The 27,361-nt window shown below is 49.6% G+C and overlaps 1 protein-coding gene across 3 annotated transcripts; it reads right to left on the reverse strand.

The window, feature by feature from the left end:
• Positions 1-1,918: 1,918 nt before the first annotated feature.
• Positions 1,919-25,447, reverse strand: ODAD1 (outer dynein arm docking complex subunit 1). Of its 3 annotated transcripts, XM_049901485.1 has the most exons (15): positions 25,177-25,447; positions 24,867-24,956; positions 23,382-23,481; positions 23,077-23,266; positions 14,051-14,173; positions 13,697-13,810; positions 12,919-12,986; positions 12,077-12,264; positions 11,731-11,865; positions 10,803-10,885; positions 10,393-10,561; positions 5,245-5,408; positions 5,061-5,164; positions 3,051-3,129; positions 1,919-2,967 (listed from the first exon to the last, which is right to left on the reverse strand). In XM_049901485.1, the coding sequence occupies exons 2-15, from the start codon at positions 24,931-24,933 to the stop codon at positions 2,425-2,427; spliced, it is 2,127 nt and encodes a 708-aa protein (XP_049757442.1). In that variant the 5' UTR covers positions 24,934-24,956; positions 25,177-25,447; the 3' UTR covers positions 1,919-2,424. The 3 variants fall into 3 exon arrangements, with proteins under 3 accessions (XP_049757442.1, XP_049757441.1, XP_049757443.1); XM_049901484.1 differs by having other exon boundaries at positions 24,867-25,447; XM_049901486.1 differs by lacking the exon at positions 23,382-23,481 and having other exon boundaries at positions 24,867-25,447.
• Between the last annotated feature and the right edge of the window lie 1,914 nt (positions 25,448-27,361).

Consider the following 27,361-nt stretch of genomic DNA (forward strand, 5'->3'; position numbering starts at 1 on the left):
CTGAGGACCGTCTACCAGCAGCTTTAAAACTTCGTTGACCACGAGGCACAGTAAGAAATCTTTTAGCATCTACATGTTGTTGTTCGGTGCCCTCGAATGAATCTGACTCACAGCGACCCCATGTGGCAAACTAGAACTGCCCCAGAGGGTTTTCTAGCTGTAATCTTTACTTGAGCAGATAACCAGGTCTTTCTCCAGAGGAGCCGCTGGTTGGGTTCGAACCACCAACCTTTTAGTTATCAGTCAGGTGCTTCACCATTGCTCCACCAGGGTTCCTAGTTTCATAAAATAGTATCACCCTGTACTACATGAGGAAACCCTGGTGGCATAGTGGTTAAGTGCTATGGCTGCTAACCAAAAGGTAGGCAGTTCAAATCCACCAGGCGCTCCTTGGAAACCCTGCGGGTCAGTTCTACTCTGTCCAGTAGGGTTGCTACCAGTCTGAATTGACTTGATGGCAGTGGGTTTGGTTGGTTTGGTACTAAATGATGCTTTTTATTCTATTCTATTCCTGTTACTAAATGCTGGACCAAACCAGATGCCGTTGAGTTGATTCTGACTCATGGCGACCCCATGTGTGTAGAGTAGAACTGTGCTCCATAGGGTTTTTAAGGCTGTGACTTTTCAGAAGATCACCAGGCCTTTCTTCCAAGGCACCTCTAGGGTGGGATCAAACTGCCAACCTTCCTCAGTTAGTAGTGGAACGCTTAATTGTTTGGGCCACTCAGGGACTCCAGGTTGGGAACAGGGTCTGCTTTATCTCTGTGACGCTGTGGCAGGCATTAGGGCTGTCCACAAACATCCCTTCCTCTCTCTCCTTCCAGACACACAGCAAGATTGCACTTCCTACTCACCCCCCTTTGTGGCCAAGTGACTCCTTTGGACCAAGTGGAAGGAACGTGTATCATGCAGGTAGAAGCTTTGAGTCCGTGCATGCCATTTTCTCTTTCTTAGAGGCAACGAAACTGGCAACACTCCAGGCAGTGGCTGTCCCATCAGCCTGGGTTACAAAGATGGTGTGGAGCCGGGCTCTTAGCTAATCCACAATGGACCAGTAGCGGTGGAGAGAAGTAAACGTATGTTGCATTAGGCCACTGGGATTCTGGGACTGTTTGTTACTACGGCATGACCCAGCCTGTCCTGACTAATAGTCCCAGTAGAGCCCAAATATGGAGGTCTCAAAAAATGAAATGAATGAACGAATGAGTATCAGTTGCCATCAGGTCGATTTTGACTCACAGGGACCCCATGTGTTTCAGAGTAGAACTGTGATCCATACAGTTTTCAATGGTTGATTTTTTTCAGAAGCAGATCACCAGACCTTTCTGCCAAGGTGCCTCTGGTTGGACTTGAACTTCCAACCTTTTAGTTAGCAGATGACCTAACCATTTGCGCCACCCAGGGATGTTATGAATGAATGTTTTTTTTTTAACTGCTGTTGAGTAAATTCCAATTCACAGCGACCCCATGTTAGAGCAGAACTGCTCTGTAGGGTTTTCTTGGCTGTAATCTTTATGGAAGCAGATCTTTATGGAAGCAAGCCTTTCCTCCATGGTGCCCCGGGTGGGTTCAAACCGCCAACCTTTAGGTTAGTTGTTGTTAGTTGCATTGAGTTTATTCTGACTCATGGAGACCTCATATGTGCAGAGTAGAACTGCGCTCCACAGGGTTCTCAGTGGCTGATTTTCTTTTCTGGAAGTAGATTGCCAGGCCTTTCTTCTGAGGCACCTCTGGGTGGACTCGAATCACCAACCTTTCAGTTAGCAGTTGAGTGCTTTACCATGTGTACCACGCAGGGACTTTATGAATGCATGACTAGCAGAAAACACACTTCCCCCTGGGCTGGAGGTAGAGAAATTCCCATGTCTCAAGCTTGCCTGTTCACAAACAAGCACTTGTAACCAGGCTGGGAGAAAAGTCAGGCTCTGCCCTTTATTTCCTGTGGTCACAGCTCCTGCTGGACCTGATATCTTGGTCCTGATTCCTACCCCCCACCCTCCCCAGGTCAAGACTGGGAGAATCTTCATGTGGGGGCACGAGGAATGAGGAGCTACAGAGACAGGGGCATGAGCTGCAAGGAGAGTCTGGGAGCTGGAGCCAAGGAGAGGGAGAGAGAAAAATGGGGATGCAGAGATATGAGGTGGGAGAATAAACAGAGGAGTTAGGGGGACAGAGAGGGAGACTGAGAGATTGGGAGATGGATTGTGGAGACAAGGTGGCAGAGATGTGCTAAATGGGAAGCCAAAACAGGGGACTGGGGAAGGAGGAAGAGCCCCAGAGACAGAGATAAGGGGATGGTGAGGGGCAGAGGGACACAGATACAGGGGCACAGTTAGGGGGGAGGGATGGAGAGAGGGACTAGGAGGGAAAGACAGGGAGTCAGAGACCCAGAGACGCCCCCGCAAGGAGCCAGGGCCAGGGCCCCTAGTAGTAGCCCTGGTAGTCTTTGCTGGTAGTGGAGCTGGCACCAGTGCTGGAAGCAGGACCCGTGCTTGAGACTGGGCCTCCGCTCGACTCGGACCCCGTGCCTTGACTCTCAGTGCCCCCAGCGCCTTCCTGGCCTCCGCTGGACTCCTGGTACCCGGTGGAGGCCGGGTAGCTCTCGGAGCTGAACGGCTGGAAGGTGGCGCGGCCGGCGCTGGAGCCTGTGGAGCTGGGGTCCCCATAGGTGGCGTGGCTGGATCCGTAGCCCCCGCTGGAGCTTGGGATGCCAAAGGTGACGTGGCCGACGTTGGAGCCGGTGGCCCGGGCCCCGCTGGACGTCAGGATGCCGTTTGTCCTGTGGCTCAGGATGGAGCCAGGGGTGCCGCTGGCGCTCTGCGTGCTCACCAGGACCGTGGTTGAGCTGGCCCCCTGGGCGCCTGTGAAGCCCCCATTTGGGCTGCTGTCGGCCTTGTGCACCACCTCAGCCAGCTCCTTCTGGTGCTGCTCCCTGGCCTGCTCCCGGGCCTGCTCCCGAGCCTCCAGCTGGGGGACAGGGGTGGAGGGTATAAGTCAGACTTCCAGGGGGGCTGAGGTCCCCTCCATACCCAGCAGGCTCCCATGCTCACCGACTTCACCACCTGGCTCAGCAGCTCCTCCTTGCTCAAAGGATAGTTGTCTTTGCCCTCAAAACCTGGGGGGTCTTCTCTAGGGTAGGGAGAGACAGGAAGAGACTGGATATCCTGAACTATGAAAGGCAGATGGCTCCTCACCACTATACACAGAGGCCCTGAGACATACCCTCCCCCTCTCTGGTCTACCAGAACCCCATCTTATCAGGCCACCAAATGATGGCTAATGTTGTGTGTCACCTTGGTGAGGCTGGAATTCTCAGTGCTTTAGCAGACACTGAACTGGGTGCTGTTAGGTAATGTATGTGATGTAGTATGTAATATAGGCAATGTAAAGTATGTAAGGAGTGATGGTGGCACAGTGGTTAAGAGCTCAGCTGCTAATCAAAAGGTCAGCAGTTCACATCCACCAGCCACTCCCTGGAAACCCTATGGGGAAGTTCTACTCTGTCCTATAGGGTTGCTTTGAGTTGGAATTGACTCAATGGCAACAGGTTTTTTTTTTTGTAAGATATGTAATGTAATGTGTATAGTGTAATATAAGGTATGTAGCATAGTGTAGAGATAGCATATGATCAAGAACCGATGATACTGAAGGAAGAAGTCCAAGCTGCACTGAAGACAGTGGTGAAAAACATGGCTCCAAGAATTGACGAAATACCAATTGAGTTGTTTCAACAAAATGGATGCAGCGCTGGAGGTGCTCACTTGTTGATGCCAAGAAATTCGGAAGACAGCTACCTAGCCAACCAACTGGATGAGATCCGTATTTGTGCCCATTCCAAAGAACGGTGATCCAACAGAATGCGGGAATTATCAAACAATGTAATGTAGTGTAATGTAATGTACTGTACCGAAATATAATCACCTGCCAGGATGTGCTCTGATGTGATCAGCTAATCAGTTAAAAGGGGACTTTCCTTGGAGGTGTGACCTGCTGTCAGAATACAAGCACATGTTCTGGCAAAGCTCACTCTCTCTCCTGCACCCTTGTCATCACCTGACTTCTGATCCTTGGGACAAAACCCTGTGGAGGTCTCCAGCCTGCCGCCTGACCTACAGATTTTGGACCTGTCACCTCCACAGTTGCATGAGCCAAGCCCTTCATACTTCAGTCTCTCTCTCTATAGATAGATAGATGTGTGTATGTATTTACACTATAAAAATATATATATACATATATATGTGTGTGTGTGTATGAATATGGTTGTTGTTTCAGTTTTGACTCATGGCGACCCCACGTGACAGAGTAGAACTGCCCCATAGGACTTTCTAGGCTGTAATCTTTATGGCAACAGATCTTCAGGGCTTTCTTCTGCAGAGCTGCTGGGTGGGTTTGAACCTCCAAACTTTTAGTTAGCAGCGAAGCGTTTAACTGTTGCGCCACCAAGGCTCCTTCTTTCTCTGTGTGTGTGTATATGTGTGCATATGTGTATACATGTGTGTCTATATATTTACACACACATATATGCATACACACGTGTGTGTACACATACATGTATGTGTCTGTATGTATATATGTACATGTATAAAGCCCATTGCCATCGTGTCAATTCTGACTCATAGTGACCCTACAGGACAGAGTAAAACCTCCCCACAGGGTTTCCAAGACTGTAATCTTTACAGAAGCCGAATGCCACATCTTTCTCCCTTGGGGCAGCTGATGGGTTCAAACAGCTGACCTTTCAGCTGAGCACTTAACCATTGCACTACCAGGGTTCATATATATATATACATATATACATATGTATATGTATATATACGTATATATATATGTCTCGTGCCTTTTGCTCCTCTAGAGAACCCAAACTAAAACAGTCCCCTAGATGGGGGAACTCCCTCTGGTTCCCCCAAAGCACCCACTCCCCCACCCAGTGCCCCCAGGGCCATGCCCACCGTCTGGTGCCCCAGATCCCCCAAGACCCCTCCATTGCCATGTGTGCCATCTGCCCCCCAGGACTCTCCTGCCCCCTCCTCCTCCCTCCTGGGCCTCGTCCCGTCCCTCACAGGTTGTCGGGGAGCTGAGGCGGGGCCAGCTTCTTCCGAAGATCATCTGGACTCTGGCCCAGCACCATGAGAGCAGCGTTGAACAAGCTGGAGGAGGTGTAGCTCTGGAGAATGGAGAAGCCCAGTGGTCACCTCTGGTCCATCCCCCAGGCTGCGGCCTCCAAGGCCCCGGCCCCCCGCTCACCTTGGAGTCAAGGAAGGCCTGCACCGTCAGGAGCTCCACCACTCGCTTCTCGATAAGGCCCAGGAACAGGCCTATGTCCCGGTCCTGCATCTGGGTCTTGATCCCGAGGAGGTCATTGATGACAGTGCTGTCACAGTGGGCCTGGGTGAAGAGTTGCTGGAGATCTGGGCATGGGGGGGAACCAGCGTCACAGACCCGGTACCCACTGGGTGCCAGTCCTCCCCTGCTCAAGCCCCCAGTGCCCCGTTCCATGAGGACAGGAATCAAAGCTCAAAGACAGAATGTTGGCGAAGATGCGGAAAAATCAGAACCCTCTTCTGTTGGTGCTGGGAATGAAAAATGGTGCGGCACTGGGGAAAACAGTTTGGCAGTTCTTCAAAAAGGTACACACAGAGTTACCATCCAAAACCAAAACCCACTGCCCTCAAGTCAATTCCGACTCATAGCGACCCTATAGGACAGAGTAGAAATGCCCCATACGGTTTCCAAGGAGCGCCTAGTGGACTCGAACTGCCGACCTTTTAGTTATCAGCCGTAGCTCTTAACCACTATGCCACCAGGGTTTCCAGAGCTACCATATGATGCAGGAATTCCACTCCTAGGTATATACCCAAGAGACCTGAAAGCAGCAACATGAACAGACACATGGACACCAATGTTCATTGCAGCACTTTTCACAGCAGCCAAAAGGTAGAAACAACCTAAATGCCCATCAACAGATGAACAGATCAACAAAATGTGGTACCGACACACAATGGAATGTTTCTCAGCCAGAAGAAATGAAGTCCTGATACATGCTATGACATGGATGAACCCTGAAAACATCACACTAAACGAAATTAAAACCCATTGCCATCAAGTTGATTCCAACTCATAGTGACCCCAGTGGCAGAACAGAACTTGCTCCATAGGGTTTCCAAGGCTGTCATTTTTACAGGAGCAGACTGCCACATCTTTCTCCCACACAACCACTGGTGGGTTTGAACTGCCAACCTTTCTGTTAACAGCCAAGCACTTAACTACTGAGCCACCAGGGCTCCTCTAAGCAAAATTAGCCAGTCGCAAAAGGACAAATACTGTATGATCTCACTTATATGAAATAAGCAAATATGTAGAAACCAAAGATTTCTAGTGGTTACAGGGGTGGGAGGGAGGAGGGGGCAGTTTTTGCTTAGGGGGCAGTGAGTTTATGTTAATGGTGGTTGAATAATTTGGAAAAGGATAGTGAGAATGGTTGCACAATTGGAAGAAATGAAACCAAGGTCACTGAATTGTACATGTAAAAATTACTGAATTGGTATATGCTTTCTTGTGTATATTTTCACCACAATAAAAAAAATTATAAATTTTGTATGAGTATGTATGTGTTTGTAAATTCAGAGAAGCTCTGTAAAGACTAACCCAGCACACTGATAAAGTGATTGGCTTTGGGGAGGAGGAACATAAGACAGTTTATTATTAGTGGAAAGATAGACAAAAATAAATGACACAGGATAGGAATAACAGAAATTCCATAAATAGATCCTTTCATATATTGTCAGAGGATTCCTGACAAAGGTGCCAATGGGCAAAAGATAATATTTTCAACAAATGCTGCTGGAACAATTGTATACGTATATGGAAAAAGATGAAGCTTGACCCTTACCTCACACCAAACACAAAAATTAAACATCTTACCACACAATCTAGCAATCCCACTCCTAGATATTTACCCAAGAGAACTTAAAACATATGCTCACACAAAAGCTTGTACACAAATGTTCATAGTGGCTTTATTCACAATAGCCAGAAAGTGGAATCGACCCAAATGTCCATTAAGAGGTGAATGGATAAACAAATTGTGGTACATCCACACAATGGAATATTATTCAGCTGTAAAAAAGAATGAACTCCTGATAACACACAACATGGATGAACCTCAAAATCATTATACTGGGTGAACCTCAAAATCATTATACTGGGGAAAAAGAGTCAGATACAAAAGAGTACATACTGAACATTATGGGTTGAATTGTGTTGCCCCCCTAAAAAAATAAGTTGAAGTCGTAACCCCCAATACCTGTGAATGTGACCTTACATGAAAATAGTGTCTTTGCAGGTGTAATTAGTTAACATGAGGTCATGCTGGAGTAGGGTGGGCCCTAATTCAGTTGTCCTCATAAGAGGAGGAAAAGAGACATACAGAAAAACATGGTAGCCATGTGAAGATGGAGGCAGAGGTTAAAGCTGCCACAAGTAAGGAACGCCTGGGACTACCAGAAGCTGGAAGAGGCAAGCGAAGATCTTCCCCTACAGCTTTCAGAGAGAGCCTGGCCCTGCTAACACCCTGAATCCAGAGCTTCTAGCCTCCACAACTGTAAGAGAATAAATTTCTGTTGCTTTAAGCCACCCAGTTTGTGGTGATTTATCACAGGCCTAGGAAACCAATGAATGGACCCAATGGCAACAAGCAAATACACTGTGTGATTCCATTTATTTGAAACTCTAGAAAAATCAAATCTAAGCTATAGTGACAGAAAGTAGATCATTGGTTTCCTGGGGCCAGGACTTGGGGACCGAATGACTAGGAAAAGGCAGAAAGAAACTTTTAGGGGTGATGGAAATGTTCTACGTCTTGATTGTGGAAATTACAAAACTCAGTGAACTTCACTTTAAATGGGTCTGTTTTACACCTCAAGTAGCCCTGGTGGTACAGCAGTTAAGCACCCAGCTGCTAACCAAAAGATTGGAGGTTCTAACCCACCCAGCAGCACCTTGGGAGAAAGATCTGGCCATCTGCTCCTGTAAAGATTACGACCTTGACACCCCCCTGCCAGAGACTAGCAAAAAGTTTGGTGGGCACCACAGATATGAGTAGTCTGGCGGGTGGACAACAACTATGGCCTCAGAGATGTCAGGGGTAGTTAAGTTCAGTTCCCTACGGGAGGTAGGGCCCACTCAAGATCCATTACTTAGACCCTGAGGCTGGGAGTCTTGGACTATAAGAAGGTTGTAGACACAGAAGAAAGGGGCCCTGGTGGTGTGATGATTAAGCGTTCAGCTGCTAACTAAAAGGCTGGCAGTTGTAACTCACCCAGCGGCTCATGGAATCTGCTTTCTTAAAGATTACGGCCAAGCAAACCCTCTGGGGCAGCTCTACTCTGTCACATGGGGGCCACTGTGAGTCAAAAATCAACTGGAAGGCACGTGACAACAAACAGAAGGAATAAATCTAATATTCTGACAAAAAAAAAAAAAGATTATAACCTTGAAAACTCTATGGGATGGTTCTACTTTATCATATGAGGTCACTATGAGTCGAAATAGACAAAATAGTACCTAATAACATTTTATACCTCAACGACACTGACCTTTTTCTTTTTAAGTTAAATAAACCTTACCCACCTGGATCACTGCCCCAGGTTCCTCCCCCATCTCCTGGCCTCCAGCTTCTCCCTTCCAGTCTGTTCCCCCACACAGCCCCAGAGATAAGCCTAGCCTACCCTCCCCTGCCCACAGCCTTCCTGTGGCTCCTCAGCGCCCCAGGAAAAAGCCCAGATGCCTGGTATCCCTTCAGGAGCTGAACCCCTTCAACTAACTCCCCATCCCCACCCTTCGCTTAGTGAACAACCTGTTGTTGTTTAGGTGTTGTCAAGTCAGTTCCAACTCATAGCGACCCCATGTGACTGAGCAGAACTCCCCGATAGGGTTTGCTAGGCTGTAATTTTTATGGGAGCAGATCATCAGGTCTTTCTCCCGTGGAGTCGCTAGGTAGGTTCAAACTGCCAACCTTTCAGTTAGCAACTGAGTACTTAACTGTTGCACCACCAGGGCTCCTGATGAACAACCTACATTCCCAGAATGCACCTTGCATGCCCAGTCTCCATGCCTTTACTTTGCTGGGAGTATCCTTCTCTCAAATACTTAACCTTCAAAATCTCCCTCAAGCATCACCACTTCCAGAAAGCACCCCCTGTTACCACAGCAGAGCTGGCTTCATGGGCATGTGGCCCCACACTCAGGCTTAGAAGAGCCCCACTCTTAGTTTACTACTATCTTGAAATTCTTGACAATTTTTTAACATGGGGCCCTGAAGCCCAGACTGCGGTAGGGCCTCCTCTTGCTCCTAGAGTGCCCAGGGTGTCCTCCATTAGAGCAGCTGAGTGATAAGCACCTAATGCCCACATCAGTTCTCATCACCTAGCTAGCACAGGACTGGGCATAGGCACCAATAAACCAGCTCCCACTGTGTGCCACCAGGTGGCGCTCCTGCTTGCTTCCCCACAGGCACATTCCTGTCTCTATCGTTAGCTTTCTATCATCCACCCACCTAATTCTCATGACAATCCTACGCAGGAGCACTGCCATCTCCACTTTTAGAAGAAGAAATGAGCTGAGAAAAAGGAAACCGCACACCAAGGTTCACAGATCTGGAGCTGGGATTCAAACCCAAGCCTGGTTCTTGAGTACACTGGCACTGCTACTTCCCCCCAAACAAGAAATGCATAGAAGAATGGAATGCTAGATGGATACTGGCTGGCTGGCTGGCTGGATGGATGGATGGATATACGATGGATGGATAGATTGGGATGGATGGATGGGAGCATAGATTTGAGATGGATGAAGAATAGATGGATGCCTAGAGGATGAAGAATAGATGGATGAATAGAGGATGAACACTGGAGGGAGGGATGGATCGATGGATGGATGGATGGATGGATGGATGGATGGATGGATGGATGGATGGATGGATGGATGGATGAACACTGCATGGATAGGTGGATATAAGATGGATGGATGGACACTGGATGGTTGGATATAAGATGAATGGATGGATGGACACTGAATGAATGGAAGAATTTAGGATGAATGGGTATAGGATGGATAGATGGATATACGATGGATGGGAAGACACTGGATGGATGGATATAGGAGGGAAGGATGAAGGCAGGATGGATGGATGGATGGATGGATGAATTGGATGGATGGATGGACACTGGATAGGTGGATGGACACTGGATGGATGGATATGGGATGGACAGATAAGCTAGAGCACAAAGCCATCAGGGGAACCCAAGTGCCAACCAATGGCAGAGCCCTGCACGTGCTCATCTCACTCTCCCAAACGAGGAAGCTGGGGCTGGGAGGGGGGCTACAGTGGGTGCTCACCGGCCTTAAGCTTCTCCAGCAGCTGCCGCAATTCCTGGAAGTGGGTGTCGAGGTTCGAGGCCTCCGTGTGCACCTCGTCCACACGCCGCTGCAACGCCGTCCGCTGCTCCTCCCGCAGGGAGCTCTGGGCCTCCTCTCCAGCACGGGCGCTAGCTATGGCCTCCTGCATCTGTGGGGGAGGAGCATGGAGGGGCCCTAGGCCGGGCTGGGGGCGGGGCCTGGAGGTGATGGGCGGGGCAGGGGAGAGGGGCGGGTCCTGGAGGATGAGAGGGGCAGGGCCGGGAGGAGGGGGGCTAGTGGGGAAAGGAGGGGTAGGGAAAGTGGGGGGGGAGCCAGAGCGAAGAAGGAGACAGGATGACAGGAGGCAGGGCAGGGTGAAGGGAAGGGAGCTGGGGGAGGGCCTCGCTCACCTCTTTAATCTCATCCCGCAGGTGCTCCAGCTCAGAGTTCTGCTCATTGATGAAGTTGAACTCGGCGAAGTTTCGTTCCTCAACTAGCCCAGAGCCGGGAAGGACACAGTCCAGAGAGACAGAGACAGAGACACGCAGAGGGACAGGAAGGAGGTATTAAGACAGGCAGAAATGGAGAGACAGGGTCACAGAGACACAGACACAGATAAAGATGGAGGGGACAAGTCCGAGTGCCAGAAAAAGACAGCGACAGGGAGAAGACTCGCGGAGACGCAGAATACCCAAGAAAGACAGGGTGATACAGACAAAAATCCCGGGAAACGGAGAGAGCGAGAGAAAATGGTAGAGGTGGGTAAAGAGAGAAACGAAGACCCCCCAGAGACAGACAGTGACAGGGACTCGGAGGGAGAAACACAGGGACACAGGGTTGAGGGAAAGATGTGAAGGGGGACCGGCGGCCGCAGGAATGGGGGGAAGAGACGGAGAGTGAGAGGGAAAAATTCAAACTCTCTGAGAGGAGACAGACGTGGTGGGAGAGAAACACGAGGAGGGCAGACGGGAAGACCGCAGAAATAGAGATGAGGAGAGGGAGGGTCAGGGAAGAAACCACGACACAGGATGGCGAGAAGGGAGAGAGAGGGACAGAGAGGACGGAGACCCGAGACAGACATGGGGAGAGATAGTGAGGGAGGAAAGCACGACACAGGACGGGGAGGGCGGGTAGACAGGAGGGAAGACAGTAAGAAGCGGGTGGCAGAAGGCGGCACCTCCCCCCTAATTCTTTCGTTGCCGCAGTCACAGGTGGAGGCCGCAGTGGCGGGGCCGGAGTGGAGGTGGACAATCGTGACTTGATTTGGGAGGTGCGGGGGCGCAGCCCTTGGCCCCCTCCCTCGGATAGTCTTCGAGGCCTGACCCATGCCCCACTCACTCTCCAGGTACTTCTCCACCAAAGTGTCGGGGTCGCTCTCCCCGGTCAGCTGAGACAGTTTCCTCAGGGCATCCTCATACCGCAGCACCAGCTTCTCCTGGGAGGTCTTTCGGAGGCCTTCTTCCACCTCCCGGGCTGAGGGACATGGAGCAGTAAGGACCCTGCCCAAGGCAGCGCAGGCGAGCAGCACTTAAGCCCCGAGCCCCGCCCCCGCCAGGGCCTGCCCTCCGACGCCCCGTGCCCCCTTGTCCTGCCAGGGGCCTGGGAGACCCTAGGCCCCACGCTGTGCCCCTGGGTGAGGGGAGATCCGGCCTGTGGAACGCAGAGGTGGCCGCCCGGGCCTCACCCCTCTGCGCCCGCTTCTCCACGATGGCGGGGTCAGGCTGCCGCTCGTTGTTCTTGAGCTTCAGGAAGGCGTGCAGATGCTCCAGGTGCGAAATCTGCCGCAGCAAAGCCTGCACCTCTGTCTCGTTCTGGCTCACCTCCTTCTCAGCCCTCTCCCGCAGCAAGCTCATCTTGGTCTTTGCTTCCTCCCTGGGAGGAGGGGGGGCGAGAAGGAGTCGACCCGAGGTTAAGGACATAGGAAGTCGGGTTGGGGAAGAAGCAGAGACTAGGAGCTGGCCACAGACCTGGGCTGTGGAAGGGATGAGGGCAGATAAAAGGAGACCCCAGAGTCAGAGATGGGGGAGAGCTTGGCGATGGAGGAAACCACACGCACAGGCTCAGAGAGACGGGGCAGAGAGGAGGAAAGACAGTAAGAAGCGGGTGGGAGGGAGGCGGCACCTCCCACCATAATTCCTCCATTGCTGCAACCGCTGGGTGTGGAGTGCAGCAACAGGGAGAGAGGACAGAGACAGGGAAGGGGGAGGGACTGGTGAAGGAGGAAGCTAGGACACCAGGTGGGGAGAGGAATATTGCCCTGGGTGATGACATTCAAAATGCCCTTTGGGTCCAGGGTGGTCGGGATGGGAAGAATCACGTAGCGCAAGGAATGGAATCTGGTCCCCAAGGAGCTGGGGAATCGGTGGGGGAGGGCGACAAAGGGCGTGCTTTATGAAAAAATAAAATTCCATTCTGACGATCTATTCCTGGAGCTCCAAACCTTTCAGGTGCTGCCTTATGAAAAGATGCATCCCGAGTTAGAGTTACGTGGGCCCAGCCCCCCGGGATGCCCCCATGGGGCCCTACCTAACCGAGTAGGCAGAGGTGGAGGAGACCATGAGGGTGTTGACAGACTGCCGCAGATGCTGGATCTCCTGGGGGAGAAATAAACAAACACCGCCTCTTACAGCCTGCTCCCATCGGTCTCGCCTTCAGGCACCTCCCCAGTAAGAAGTGACATTCCTGTGCCTTCAAAATGTGCACCCGCCTGATGAGCAGCTGTCCGAGAGAGGGGTTTTAAAGAGGTGCCAGGTAAGGGGAAAGAGGGATCTTGGGGAGGGTGGTATAGGAGTTCTTTGTGCTATTTTTGCACCTTTTCTCTAAGTCTGAAGTTATTCAAAATAAAGGTTTAAAATGAAAGAAGAGAAGGAGGAAGAGAGGAAGAGAGGGAAGGAGGGAAGGAAAAAAAGAAAGAAGGGAGAGAGGGAGGAAAGAAAGAAGGAAGGAAGGAGGAAGGGAAGGAGGGAGAAACAGGGAAGGAAGGAAGGAAACAGGGTTCTTCAAAGGACATCAAAGGTTATGGAGATACCCGTGGCATATGAATGGTCTTGCTTGCTAACAGGTTGCCCTGGGTGACACTATCCAAAATGCTCCCTGCAAATATGGATCAGACTGCTTTCTTTGTTAAAGGAGTCCTGGGATGTTTTCCAAGTCTCCACTCTGGAAACCTATGACTCCAGTCCGTCCCGGACTTGAAGACCAAGTGTTGAAGCAGGATGGGTTGGCAGCTGGGGGGAGATCCCAAGTGAGGACCACTCTCTGCTCCACTGGGCCAGGCCAGGGCCCCAGGTTGCAGGTGGCTGACCTTGTGCAGCTTGCGGTCCACATTCAGATAGCGGTTCCTCTGGACCCGCAGCAGGTCCAGCTCCTCCCGCAGCGTCGCATTCCGCACCAGCTGGATGTCAAAGTGGCAGGTGACCTGGGAAGGCAAAGACAGCCCACCTGAGGAGGGGACCCTGAGCAACACACTGTCCCCTTCAAGGGTCTAAGCATCAGTCTCCTTTGCCCTGGGGACCCTCCACTCGTCCAGAGTCCTGTCCCTTGATCTCTCTGAGTTCCAGGCCATCGCACACCCAGGAATCTGATCCACCTTTTCCAGAACCCGGCCCCCCTGCTGAGTTTGACCCCAGCCCCTGGAGTTCAAGGGGCTGGCCTTTACCCTGTCCAGCTGGTCTTCCAGGATCTTGATCCGCCGCCGGATCTTGACCTTCTGATCCAGGATGTATCCTGGGGCCGTGACACCCTTATGATGGGTAAGGAGCCGGGTCTCCCACTCCTGGATCTGGAAGGCAGAGGATGAGACCTGCTTGTTGGCTGAATTTAGGAGAGATTGAGTGACTGGGGGATGGAGTTAGGGGGAGGGGGAGTGGACAAGGATGGCTGACATCTGCTGTCCTTGTCCCCACATCCCATCCCCAGCATCTCTTCTATTCTCCTTCTGCTAATAGTACTCAGCCCTCCATGTGGTTCTGTTGGGGCTTCCACCATAATATACTGCCCTGCCAGCCACATGACCCAGGTCCAGACAATCACAGTGATTGGCCTAGAGATGGGCATGTGACCCAAGAATCCTTCCCTGGTATTTTGTGGGAAACCACATGGGCTAGAAGGAAGGGACTCCAGGACTGTCACTGTCATAGTCCCCACTACCTGGAGGATCCTGGGAGAATGAGGCCAGTAGCCAGAAGTGGAGACCAGGGATCGAGAAATGGATTGAATGAGCCTTGATGCCATCGGGATCCCTGGATCTCTTTATTCCTGAAACAAACCAGCTGCCAACCTGTCCTTCTTATCTCTGTATTCATCTTTACTTATCTGGCATGTGCTTTGTCACCCAACTGAATTGGAAGCTCCGTGAGGGCAGAGATTTTTGTCTTTTGTTCACCTCTGTGAACATCTGAAAAAGTAGCTGACACAAAATATGTGGGGACTAAATGAATAAATGAATTGCTTAAGAGCGTGTTTCCCAAAGTGTGCCCCAAGGCACCCTAGAGCACTGCATAAAACTCAAAGGGGATGTTATGGATTGAACTGTGTCCCCCCAAAAAATATGTGTTGGAATCCTAGCCCCCTTTACCTGTGGGTAAGGAGCCCTGGCGGCACGATGGTTAAGCACTCAACTGCTGTCCAAAATGTCAGCCATTTGAAACCACCAGTAGCTCCTCAGGAGAAAAGACCTGGCAATCTGCTCCCATAAAGACTACAGCCTAGGAAACCCTAGGAGGCAGTTCTACTCTGTCCTATAGGGTTGCTATGAACCAACATCAACTCAACTGCAAAGAACTGCAACATACCTATGAATATAATCCCATCTGAGAAGAGGATTTTGTTGTGTTAATGAGGCCATATCAGTGTAGGGTATGCCTTAAACCTAATGACTTTTGAGATTAGACACAGAGAGAAGCAAGCACAAATGAGGAGAACAATAGATGCCACTGGGGATCTCCAAGGAACCTAGGAGCACCAGGGCTAGAGAAGCTGAGACAAGGAACTTCCCTGGAGCCAAGAGAAAAAGAACCTTACTTAGGGCCCCCAAATCCATTGCTATCAAGTGGATTCCAACTCTATAGCAACCCTGTAGGACAGTAAGAGCTGCCCCATAGGGCTTCCAAGGCTGTAATCTTTACGGAAGCAGACTACCACATCTTCCTCCCACAGAGCGGCTGGTAGGTTTGAACCGCTGACCTTTTGGTTAGCAGCTGAGCTCTTAACCACTGAGCCACCAGTGTCCCTATCACCTAGGGCCAGTGCCCTGAATTCAGACTTCTACCCTCCTGGACTGTAAGAAAACAAACGCCGGTTCTTTAAAACCACGCATTAGTGGTATTTCTGTTACAGCAGCACTAAGAAACTATTATGGGGCAAGACAGGGCCATTTCACATGTTTGAGGAAAACGAGGTGGATCAGATACCGCGCCAACTGCAAGCTTGAGGTAGTTCACAGTTCGACACTAGATGGCGCTACACTCCTTTCGATGATGTTCTGTCTTTGTGAAGCTGAGCTGTCAGCAGCTGCTGTGATAAAAAAGCAAATACCCCAAAATGTCAACCATTGGGGAAACTGGGCAGAGTGTACAAGTAACCTCTCTGTATTATTTCTTACAACTGCGTGAGAATCTACAATTATCCCTATACAATTTTCAATTTTAAAAAAAATAATAATAATAAACAAACATGGGCTGCACAAGTCAACGTGGAACAGGAAATGAGAGAGACGCAGTTCACGGTAATTCCAAGGTTTGACAAGTTGTGCAGTGCCCAATGGGCACACACATCTGCTGGGTAAGTAATTGTGGGTTTTACAAATAAAATACATTTTTTCGATATGTATATATATAGATATAGATTTTTTTTTAATGGTTTCTAAGTTGTTAGGACATAAACAGTTGTTGGGTTGTTTGGACCAATCTAGGTAACAAACAGAACTGCTGTCGGTGCTGTATCGAAGCCACATGAGATGCTCCTGAGAGCTAACTGTTACATTCTCAGGAAAGTTATGAGCCAGTTAATGAATTGTTGGTAGCCTGAAACTACAAAAAAGAAAAAAAAAAATTTTTTTTTTTTTTTGAAACTAGCCATTGTGTCAGTTTCTAAGGAGCATTGGTGATGCAAATGGTTAAGCTTGGCTGCTAACCAAAAGGTTGGTGATTCGAACCTACCCAGCGGCTCCATGGGAGAAAGACCTGGCAATCTGCTCCTGTAGAGATTATAGCCTAGAAAACCCTATAGGGCAGTTCTACTCTGTCACATGGGGTCGGTAGAAGTCAAAATGGACTCGACAGCACCTAGCAACAACAATAATTCATTCTCCAGGAGTCCTGGCTAGTACAAGCAGTTAAGTGCTTGACTATTATCTAAAAGGTTGGCTATTCAAATCCACCCAGAGGAGCCTAGGAAGACAAGCCTGGCAGTCTGCTTCCAAAAGGTCACCGCCTTGAAAACCATACGGAGCACAGTTCTACTGTGACACGTGGGGTTACCATGAGTCAGAATCGACTTGACAGCAACTAACATTAGTTTTCTATGCTGCATAACAAACTACCATAAACTTGCTGTTGTTATTGTTCGGTGCCATTGAGTCAGTTTTGTCTCACAGTGACCCCATGTGACAGAGTAGAACTGCCCCATGTGGCTTAAAACAACACCCATTTATTATCTCACAGTTTTCATGGGTCTAGGCACAGTTTAGCTGGGTGCCTTGCTTAGGGTGTCACAAAGCTGTGATCAAGGTATTGGCCGGGGCTGCAATCTTATCTGAGGCTCAGGGTCCTCTTCCCAGCTCACATGATTGTTGGCAGAATTCAGTTACTTGCAGCCCTAAGGACTGAGGTGCTCAGCTCCTAGAGGCTGCCCACAGCTCCCTGCCATGTGGTACTCTCCACAACATGCTGGTTTGCTTCTTCAAAGCCAGCAGAGAGCATCTTTATTCAGGCTGCTAAGATGCAATCTTTTTTATTATTACTTTTGTTGTTAAAGATGTACACAGCAAAACATACACCAATTCAATAACTTCTACTTGTACAATTCAGCAACACTGATTACATTCTTCGAGCTGTGCGACCATTCCTACTCTCCTTTTCCGAATTGTTCCTCCCCCCTTGACATAAACTCACTGCCCCCTAAGTTTATTATCTGACCTTTCTAGTTGCTGTTGTTCAATTTGATCCCACATAGATAGTTCTTAAATGAGCACAGTGCTCAAGGCAGACTTTCTTTACTAGTTAAGTTAAACTATTGTTTGGTTTTAAAAAGACTCTGTTTTTGGCTTAAGGTTTAAAGACTATCTCAAGGTAGTAGTTTCAGGGGTTCATCCAGCCTCCATGGCTCCAGAAAGTATGGAGTCCAAGAGAATTTGGAGTTATGTTCTGTATTTTCTCCCTTTTAATCAGGATTCTGCTATAGAATCTTTGATCAAAATGTTCAGTCATGGTAATCGGGCACCATCCAGTTCCTCTGGTCTCATAGCAAAGGAGGCTGTTGTTCCTGGAGGCAGTCAGCCATACATTCCATTTCCTCCTCCTATTTCTGACTCTCCTTCTTCCTCTGTTGCTCCAGGCAAACAGAGACCAATTGTTGTGCCTTGGAACATGGGGCTTTCTTTATAAAACTATAAAGAAAAAGAAGGAAATTAATTTCACTAACGGAATGATAGTGGTACTTCTTCAGGGAGGAAGATGGTTGCGATGAGGTAGGATGCTTGGAGGAACCCTGGGATGTCTCTTCTAACCAACAAGCACAGGGATAGGGTGTCATCTCTTCATTAGGTTATATAAGACTTCAGCTTAGGAAACCAGACTTTCTGGAGCCACTGAGGCTAGATGAATTCCCGAAACTACTTCTCTGAGATAATCTTTAAATCTTAAACCAAAAATATCCCTGAAGTCTTCTTAAAACCAAAGAATAATTTAGCTTAACTAGTAAAAATGTCTGCCTTGAGCACTGTGCTCTTTTAAGAACTACCTACTATATGGCATCAAATTGACAACAGCAACTCAAAAGATAGGAAGCTTAGAGGGTAGTGAGTTTATGTCAAGTGGGGAGGAACAATTTGGAAAAGGTGGGTGAGAATGGTTGCACAACTTGAAGAATGTAATCAATGTCACTGAATTGTACATGTAGAAATTGTTGAATTAGTATATGTTTTGTTGTGTATATTTTCGACAACAACAAAAATAAATTATTTAAAAAAAAAAAAGTAAATCCCATGTATATAACCCCAAAACAGAAGTTTAGTTTGGGCTGTTTTTTAACTTTATGTATATGAAATAATATGTATATTTTTATATCTTGTTTTTTTCACTCAAATGTTGCTGTGTGTAGTCATAATTAATTCAATTTTATAATTGCATGTGTTGCTAGTTGGTGAGGTAATTCCGACTCATGGTGACCCCATGTGTGCAGAGTAGAACTGTTCCATAGCGTTTTCAAGACTGTGACTTTCAGAAGTGGATCACCAGACCTGTCTTCCCAGGCTCCTCTGGGTGAGTTCGAACCATCAACCTTTCAGCTAGTAGTCAAGCACTTAACCATTTGTGACAGCCAGGGACTCCTTATTGTATACTGTTTCATTATACAAATCTACTACAGTTGATTTAATCAAATATTGATGGACATTTGCTGTTTCCAGGTTGGGGCTAGCTAACATGAATAATGCATCTATAAACATTATTTTACATGTATCCTGGTTCCAGGGTATATCCCCAGAAGTGGAATTGCTGGGCAGGGGGGAGGGTTAACAATAGATCTGAATCTGTTTTCTGTGGGAAGGTGACTTTGATTTACTTACTTCTACCACCGTTTCCTTGGAAACATACTGGGTTAAGGTAATTATGGATGGTCAGCTGTGTTCCCAGGCAACAATGTTTACTATAAAAGTGATCCTTGACTGGTAAAATACACTGGATTGGAAGGTTGTGAGGTAACTCATAGACCCCCAAGAGCCTATGTGATCAGGCTATACGGTGTTTCTCATAAGGTGAATATGTTTTCTATGGGGGGGGGTAGATACTACACTCATGAGCTGTTACAACATGTGGCTTCTAACTGCCTGCTTTACCATGAAAGCAGAAGAACTGAACATTTAGATCAAGAATCCTATAGAAGAATTCTGATCAAAAGGGGGAAAATGTAAAATAGAATTTCAAATTCTTATGAAATCCAGACTCTCTGAAGCCATTGAGTCAGATGACCCCCTGAAACTGGTACCCTGAGGAAATCTCCAAACCTTTAACCAAAACTATCCCCTGAAGTCATCTTTGAACCAAGTACAGGTAGTCCCCTACTTACAATGTATTCAAGTTATGACTAACCACATTTTGACTGTCCATTTTTTTTTTGTACATCTTATCGTTAGTAAAATGTACTACATACAATGTTGCAACATCATGATAAACAGAGAAAAGATTGAGGTTGTCAAGGATTTCACTTTACTTGGATCCACAATTAACACCCTGGAAACAGCAGTCAAGAAATCGAAAGGCTGATTAATTGGGCAAATCTGCTGCAAAGGACCTCTTTAAAGTGTTTAAAAGCAAAAATGTCACCTTGAAGACTAAGGTGCGCCCGAACGCAAGCCATAGTATTCTCAATTGCATCATATGCATGCAAGAGCTGGACAATGAATAAGCAAGACCGAAGAAGAACTGACACCTTTAAATTGTGGTATTGGCAAAGAATATTGAATATACCATGGACTGCCAAAAGAATGAACAAATCTATCTTGGAAGAAATACAACCAGAATGCTTAGAAACAAGGATGGCGAGACTGCATCTTATATACTTTGGACAAGTTGTCAGGAGGATCAGTCCCTGGAGAAGGACGTCATGCTTGGTAAAGTAGAGGGTCAGTGGAAAAGAGGAAGACCCTCAACAAGATGGACTGACACAGTGGCTACAATAATGGGCTCGAGCATAGCAACGGTTGTGAGCATGGTGCAGGACTGGGCAGTGTTTCACTCTGTGGTACATAGGGTCACTATGAGTCGGAACCGACTCGACAGCACCTAACAACAACAATGCTGCAGCATGTAATTTAGTGACGTTGTCATTCTCATGCCAACCCACAAAAACAAAGGTTGGATTTATAAAGATACTGATAATAAAAGGCACGAGTAATGAAAACTAAAAAAATGAGGTATTCAACTTATGTCAGAACCGATAACAACGGAGTCAGTGGACCAGAACTCCATCATAAGTCAGGGACTACCTGTAGTGGGTTTAGCCTAATTAGAAAACAATGTCTACATTAATCATTATACTCTAAAAGAGTATAAAGAATTATCTATATGGGATCAAATTGACAACAGCAACTCGAAAGGATAAATGAGAAGCTTAGGAGGGCAGTGAGTTTGCGTTAATGACGGAAAAATAGTTTGGGAAAGGCTGTCAAGAAAGATGTGATGCAACTTGAAGAATGGAACCAATGCCACTGAATTGTACCTGTAGAAATTGTTGAAGTGGTGTACACTGTGTTGTGAATATTTTCACCAAAACAAATAAACAAACAAGATGTGGCTTCTGTTATATATGAAACTTCCCTGTATCAGGATGGGCAGCACCCACCCATGTGGAATCATCTTATCCCTTCCAAATGGAGATGCCCCCAGACTCTCAAAGACGTGTCGGATGTGCTTGGTGCTGTGGTGACTGCATGTTGTGTTTCCTGTCCTGGACCCTTCTGCAAAGTTAAGTGAACTTGGTCCCAAGTTACAGCCTATTGGGTCCCATGAATGTGAATGTCAAGCTGAACCCAAAACCACTGCTGGTCGTAATACCAAGTGGATGCAACCCAAGTGGATAGAGTATGCTTAGCTTCAAATTTAATAGATGGTGGGGTGGGGGGGGGGAAGCTTTTCAGAATGTTGTTATTGTGTGCTGGTGAGTCGATTTCTACACATAGCAACCTTTTAGGACAGAGTGGAAGTGTCCCATAGGGTCTTCCTAGGCTGAAATCTTTCCAGGAGCAGATACCCAGGTTTTTCTTCCACTGACCTTCTGGGTAGGTTCAAACCATCAGCCTTCTAGTTGGCAGCTAAGCCCTTAACCAGTACACCACCAGGGCTCCTTGTTTTCAGAATACGTATGACAATTTGTACCCCCACCAACATTTCCTAGGAGTTCCCACTGCTCCTTCTCCTTCTCTCTCTACACTTAGTATTAGTGGTACAACCATTAAGCACTCAGCTGCTAACTGAAAGGTTGGTGGTTCACGCCTACCCAGTGGCTCTGCAGGATAAATACCTGGCAATCTGGGGGATATGAGCCACTGACTTTTTGGTTAGCAGCCAAACACTTAATCACCGTACCATTCGGGTGCCTTAGTGTGCAAGAAATCATCTTATTTGGTCTAAAAAAGCATTTTTTTTTAATGAAGAGTAGAATAGAAAATAGCAGAATGAATCCCACATAGAAAAGGTACGTATTATTCAGTGAAACATTTTTCAGAAATATATACATGTGTTTACACCTGTATGTGTCTGTCTGTGTGTGTATGAACTGGGTCACAGTGAGTCATTGTCAAAAAAAAAAAAAGCTTGAAAGAACACTGGCCTAGAAAAATCAAATGGTTTCCAAGGTCAAACAGCAAGATCCTGAGGTAAATGTGCTTAGAAGCCTGTCTAGGCTCTGTTCCTTCTCAAAGGCAGCACTACCATCCATCTTCCCTTTTTTGCAGATGAAGACATCTAACCATAAACCAAACCAAACTCATTGCCATTGTGTCAATTTTGACTCACAGTAATCCCATGTCTTACAGAGTGGCCTCACCCCTCTGAACCCTAGCTTTCTCTTTGGAATAATGGGCAATGGAAAGCACCCACTTGGTAGGTTGATAAGGAGCCCTGGTGGCACAGTGGTTAAGAGCTCAGCTGCTAACTGAAAGAGCAGCAGTTGGAATCCACCAGCTACTCTGCAGGAGAAAGATGGGTGGGTTCAAACTGCTTCCTGGAGTTTTCTTGGCTATAATCTTTATGGCAGCAGGTCACCAAGCCTTTTTTCTGAGGCTCTGCTGGGTGAATTTGAACTTCCAACCTTTAGGTTAGTAACCAAGTGCAAATTGCTTGTGCCACCCAAGGACCACCCTGTTGTTGCTGTTAGGTGGTGCCAAGTTGGTGCTGACTCATAGCGACCCTATGTACAACAGAACGAAACACTGCCTGGTCCTTTGCCATCTACACAATCGTTATGCTTAAGCCCATAAGGACTACCCTACTTAACAATTAATTTAAAAAAATAAAATAAAATTGCTGTGGAGTTAATTCCAGCTCATGACAACCCCATGCTAGTCCTCGTTTTGAATGTCGGGGACTGTGTTTTACATTAAACATCCATGTTCCCATTGGAGACCGAACACCAGGTGGGTTACCAACCTACCAAAAAACCAAAACCCACTGCCATCAAGTCAACCCCAACTCATAGTGACCCTATAGGACAGAACAGAACTGCCACATTTCCAAGGCTGTAATCTTTACAGAAGCAGACTGCCACATCTTTCTCCCTGGTGGGTTCAAACTACCAACCTTTTGATTAGCAGCCGAGCTCTTAACCACTACACTACCAGGACTCCTTACCAGCCCACCAGGTGGTTCTTTCCATTGCTCCATTTTTCAGATGAGGAAGCTAAGGCTCACAGGGGTGAGGCCGCTCGCTCCTAACTGGGATTCCCAGGAGCCTGGGCTCAGAACTCACTTTCCTGTCCAGGGCTCTGGTCTGCTTCTGCAACTCCTCCACCTCGGCCTGCACCTGGGCCCGGCATTTGAGTAGGTGGCCCATGCGCTCCAGCCGCTGGCTGTCCCGTAGCCGCTTGACTTGGCTCTGGGCGACGCTGATCTGCACCTGGAGGTTGGCCCGCAGCTCCTCTAGGCGCCGGATCTCCCCCCTGCCCGGGGCGGCAAGGAGGCGGAGCTCAGCATCGCTCAGACCGCGAGTCCAGCTCTTGACTCCCTTAACTCCCCCCAGTCCGGGGACCCAGGCGCCCCAGGCGCCGGGCTCACAGTTGCTTGTCGATGCGCTGGTGGACTTCCTTGCTGTAGGCCCGCCTTTCGCCTTCCATCACCTTGCATTGTCTCTGCAGGCGGCTCAGCTCCCAGTCCACTGGGGGCGGGGCCGGGAAAGGGACTCGATCCGAATCTGGGCCCCCATTCTGGTCTAAACCCATTCCACCCACTGCCCACTAAAAAAAAAAAGGGTCCCACAAATTGCCGCTGCAGACCCAGCCCCCCAGTTTTGGACTGCATCTCAGTTCCTGTGTCCCTCCAGCTCCCCCCACCTCTTCAGACTCTCTGTTCTCCGAGCTGACCTCGGGTTAAAAAAAAAACACACTGCCGTCGAGTCAATTCCGACTCATAGCGACCCTATAGGACACAGTACAACTGCCCCATAGGGTTTCCAAGTTATTTCCGTTAAACCCGCTTCAACCCCAGGTTTGGGAACTCGACTGCTGCCCACTAGAGGGCGCTCCTGGAAGGCCTCTCTGGCCCCAAGGCCCCCACGGCTACCACCAGACCCCCGGGCACCGTCCTCGCTCCCTCCCTCCCCTGCAGCCTCCACAGCCTAGGCCCCCTCCTCCTGTCTCCTCACTCTTTCTGCCCAGTGCCTGCATCTTCTGCCTGGACCATCACACAGCCTCCTCCCCACCCTCCCCGGCCTGCCCTAACAGCCCCAGAGCAGGGCCTGTTCCCCTCTACTCACAGTTCTCTCTTGGCTCCCCAGCGCCCCAGCAAAGTCCCAGCTCCCGCGTGTTCAAGGCCCCACCTGACTTGACTACCCACGTCTGCAACCCCAAGGCACTTTGCGCTAGCCCAGTAGTTCTCAACCAGGGCCAATTCTGCCCCCTACCCCCACTAACATTTTTTATTGTCACGACTGAGGGCGGAGGAGTAGGTGTTACCGAGATCTAGTGTGTAGAGACCAGGGATGCTACTAAACATCCTTCAAAGAACAGGACTAAAACAAAAAAATTAAACCCGTTGCGGTCCAGTCAATTCTGACTCATAGCGACCCTACAAGACAGAGAAAACTGCCCCACAGGGTTTCCAAGGCTGTAATCTTTAGGGAAGCAGACTGCCCCATCTTTCTCCCTTGGAAGGCTGATGGGTTGGAACCGCCGACCTTTCAGTTAGCAGCTGAGCTCATAACCACTGTACCACCAGGGCTCCTAAGCACAGGACAGCCCCCCACAATGAAGAAGCGTCGAATCCCAAGGCTGAGAACCCCCGCTCTAGGCACATGCTGTTCTCTCTGCTGAAACACGCTCCCCTTCCTTCTCCCCCTGGTAATTCCTACGAGGAGTTCTGGGCTCCACTCAAATTCCTCCTGCCAGAAGACTTTGAGGCCGACCTCACTTCGCAGGTTGGCCCCTCTCCATTAGAAGCAGATCGACTTCCCACTAGAGGGCGCACCTGTCCCCAGGGCATGGAACTCGGGAACTCTCAGGGCGGGAAGAGAATGAGCGAATGAAGAAAAAACGCATGAATTACCCATGCCCTCCAGGAAGGCCTCGCTTTCCTCGGAGCGAGTGCTCACAGCTGAGTGTCCCAAGGGCATCTTGGCCACAGAGGGTGGGGCTCCTGCAGGGGCCGACACAGCACCCATTCAGACAGCGGGTAGGCTGGGCCGAAAGAGGGTGAGCGAGGGACTGAGTGGGGAGGGGGTGACTCCAGAACCAGCTCCGGCCGCTCCACCCCTCCCGGACGCCCCGCCATGCACATGTCTTTAGTCCCAGCTCGGAGCCTGGCGCTGGGGACAGGAGGCTCTTAGTGTCTCCGAGCCGTGGGGTACCTGACCTACCTGCCGCAGTGCCTCCGAGCGCACTGTTGTGGTCTGGTTACTGGGGAGATGAGGGGCCAATGAGACCTGGGAACAGCGGCCAGGGAGGGACCGAGGCAGAGGGGGAGAGGCTGAGGGCGGGGGGGGCGGAAGAAGCTCCAAGGGGAAGGCCTGCGGGGGCTCTAAGGGGCTTGGAACAGGTAGGTGGGGAAGCTCTGGGAGGGGCAGGGCTGGGAAGAAGGTGAGGAGAGGGCTAGGTGGGCGATGAGGGGAGCGGCTTGGGGGGCCTTTAAGGGGCGGGGCTGGGCGGACGATTAGGGGCGGGGCTGGGAGGGCCTTGAGGGGTGAGGCTGGGAGGGCCGGTGGCGGGCGGAGCTTGGAGGGCCTATGAGGGGAGGGGCCGGAAGGGCACTGAGGATAAGCTGGGAGGGCCTTGAGGGGCGGGGCTGGAAGGGTCCTTGAGGGGCGGGGCCAGGAGGGCCTTGAGGGGCGGGGCTTATCTGGAAGGGCTCAGGCTAGAAGGGCCTGGAGGAGGTCGGGATGGTCTGTCTGGGAAGCACGGGACTGTGAGGGGTGGGCCGAGTGTTTCCGGGAGGGAGAGGCAGGGTTGGGAGGAAAACGTCCGGAAGGCGCTGGAAGGGCTTTGGAGCTAGGCCGAGTTCCTTCAGAACAGGGTCCGAGAGGTGCCTGTCTTAGGCTGATTAAGGCCACGTTATTTTGAGGATTCATTAGCAGAGAGGTGGTGCCGATGCCCGGAGTTGTGAAGGGTAGGGCGCTCACCACCGCCTCAGATCCTCGCAGCCGCTCACTACGCATGCGCGGCTAACGGCTTCAAGCGAACCCGCAAAACACCCTGGGCCGCTTAAGGGGACCTCGCACGTAGTCGCTGGAGTGGGCGTGGCCTCGGGCGCTCCGCCCTGCCTCCGCTTTCCGGCCACGCCCCCTGTCTGGTGACACACAGCTACGCCGCCGGCCGCTGCCCACGTGGGCCTCCCGGGGCGGGCAGGCTGTGGGCGCCGCTCCCTGCAGGCTGGGTGTGCCCGACGCCTGCGGTTTCCTGTGGGAGGAAGCGGCCCATAGGCGCTCAGCTCCGCTCGGAGGCCCAGGAGGGGGAGATTCCGCCACAGCCCTCGGGCCTCACGATTCTTCCTGTTCCACCGACGCCTGACATGGGGGACCCCTCATTACCTCCCGGGAACCGAAGTCTCGTGCTGATTCCACTCAGGGAACTTGATTCGGGGCTCCAGCCTACTATTCTCCACCTTCCCGCTCAAGTTATCACCCTAGTCCCTGGTCCCCCCACTGTTCCCAGAATCCAGGTCCAGCCCCCCTCCCCTGCACTCCATGAGGGGCACATGACCCTCTAGCCTCTAATTTTTCCCTCAGTAACACAGACCTTCTTACCTCCTTGAGGATCAAAGTTCAAACCTCCAGTCTCTGTTCTTATAAGGAACTTAAGTTTGGGACCACTCATCCCCCACCTCCAAGCTCTCCTCATTTTGGACTCCCAGTTTTAGCCTTCCCTCACGGACCAAGAATTGCTTTTTCCCCAAATCCTGGGGCCCTTTACCTAGGGTCTCCCAGTACCGAATCCACTCAGTACTCTAGATGCCTGGTCATAACTAACAGAATGTATACTGTGTGCCAGGTACTATTCTAAGAGCCACCCCATGATCTTTATCCCTATTTCACAGAGGAAGAAACTGAGACATAGAGCGGTTATCAGCAACTTGCCCCAAATCACACAGTTGATAACTAAAACAGCTTGGATTTGAATTCTGCCAGTCTGGATATACTGGTATCCCAGATTCTTAGTCTTGCAGAAACTCACCCAGTCACTGAACTATCCATCCTCCACCCCCAGTCCCCAGGAAGCCCAAATGACCAACAACTCTCTCTTCAGTCCCAGCTCCAGGCCCCATCAGACACTCAGACATCCAATCGTGCAGTTCCCTTGGAGGGATCCAGGATTCAAGTTCCCACACACAATTCCACATCAGGATCCCAGATCCCTGGTCCCTTGTCCCTCACTTTTCACATTAGACATGTCCCCGCCACCCAATCCTTGCAAAAGACTTAGATACCTAGTCATCACCCCATCCTAAATCAATAACCAAAGAATAAATTCGATTAACATTAAGTCCCTGGTACTACACGGATCATGTAACCCTTCTGTTTAAAACCCTCCAACGGTGCCCCACTGCAC

Source organism: Elephas maximus, chromosome 11 (assembly GCF_024166365.1).
Source record: "Elephas maximus indicus isolate mEleMax1 chromosome 11, mEleMax1 primary haplotype, whole genome shotgun sequence".
Taxonomy (NCBI): Eukaryota; Metazoa; Chordata; class Mammalia; order Proboscidea; family Elephantidae; genus Elephas; species Elephas maximus.